At 39.3% G+C, this 1,042-nt stretch overlaps 1 protein-coding gene across 4 annotated transcripts in view; it reads right to left on the bottom strand.

Moving 5' to 3' along the window:
* Window positions 1–1,042, bottom strand: part of HDHD2 (haloacid dehalogenase like hydrolase domain containing 2) — a 45,562-nt gene that overhangs the window by 30,710 nt on the left and 13,810 nt on the right. For all 4 annotated transcript variants that reach the window (XM_003784718.3, XM_003784719.3, XM_023510206.1 and 1 more), the window contains exon 3: window positions 684–892. In XM_003784718.3, coding sequence (XP_003784766.1) covers window positions 684–873 — 190 coding nt within the window. In that variant the 5' untranslated portion in view covers window positions 874–892. The remainder of the gene's footprint in view (window positions 1–683; window positions 893–1,042) is intronic.

The raw sequence follows: 1,042 nt of genomic DNA, 5'->3' as shown, positions 1-1,042 counted from the left end.
CCTGCTAAACAACAATGACAACTGCAACCAAAAAATACCCAGGGATAGTGGCAGGCTCCTGTAGTCCCAGCTACTGGGGAGGCTAGGGCAAGAGAATCGCTTAAGCCCAAGAGTTTGAGGTTGCTGTCAGCAGTGACACCACAGCCCTCTACTGAAAGCTACATAGTCAGAGTCTGTCTCCAAAAAAAAAATTTCACGTTCAGTACAAAAACTTTTATTTTTAAACAAGAAGATCTTGGTTTATCTGATTTAATCAAGTTAATACAGTGGCTCCTGGAATGAGGATTATAATACTCTAATTTTGATCTGTGTTTTTTCCAAACCATGAGTCATGATCCCTTGGTAGATTGTGAAACCAACTGAAGGGCTCTAAGCAGCATCAAAATCAAACTAAGAGTCGACTAAACCAAGTAGAAAACAGTATACATCTTATACAGTAAGTATTGTTTAGCATAGATAAGCTCATATGAATATATGTGTACTGGGTTGCTATGTAATATGTTTCACTTACTGTGGACTACAGTCAAAAAAGGTTTGAGAAATACTAATTTAGATTTAAACTCTATCAATACTGTCAACCATTTTAATAGTAATGGAGAGAAATCGGATAACCATCTTTAAACATCTAGTTTTAAGAATGACTTAAAAGAAGTATTAATTAAAGCTTTCCAAATGTTCCCCACCTTTGAAATCAGGCAGCGCCCGATCATCAACGAGCAGCATGGGTCTGACCTGCTTCTGTTCTACTAAACTTCTGGCTGCAGTCAGAGATGTGAATATTTCATCTTCAGAGATATCAAACTCCAGTTTTTTCAACCTTTCCAACAGGTCTTGCTTGCTCTCCTTAGTCGTGTTGGTCACAAACCTAACCATGACAGAAGTACTGCGCAACCTGGAAAGGTAAAATGCAGAGTCAGCATTTAGCTTTTACGCTGTAGCCCTGCAACACCTCCTAGCTTGGTAGAAATGCAGGATAAGTCACTAAGTGCTTTTATGGCCAGAAGGCTTTTTTTTTTTGAGACAGAGCCTCAAGCTGTCCCCC

Source organism: Otolemur garnettii, unplaced genomic scaffold (assembly GCF_000181295.1).
Source record: "Otolemur garnettii isolate 467f Iridium unplaced genomic scaffold, OtoGar3 scaffold00012, whole genome shotgun sequence".
In the NCBI taxonomy this organism is placed as follows: Eukaryota; Metazoa; Chordata; class Mammalia; order Primates; family Galagidae; genus Otolemur; species Otolemur garnettii.
Note: the sequence above shows the minus strand (reverse complement) of the source record. Positions and strands in the feature narration are given on the sequence as shown.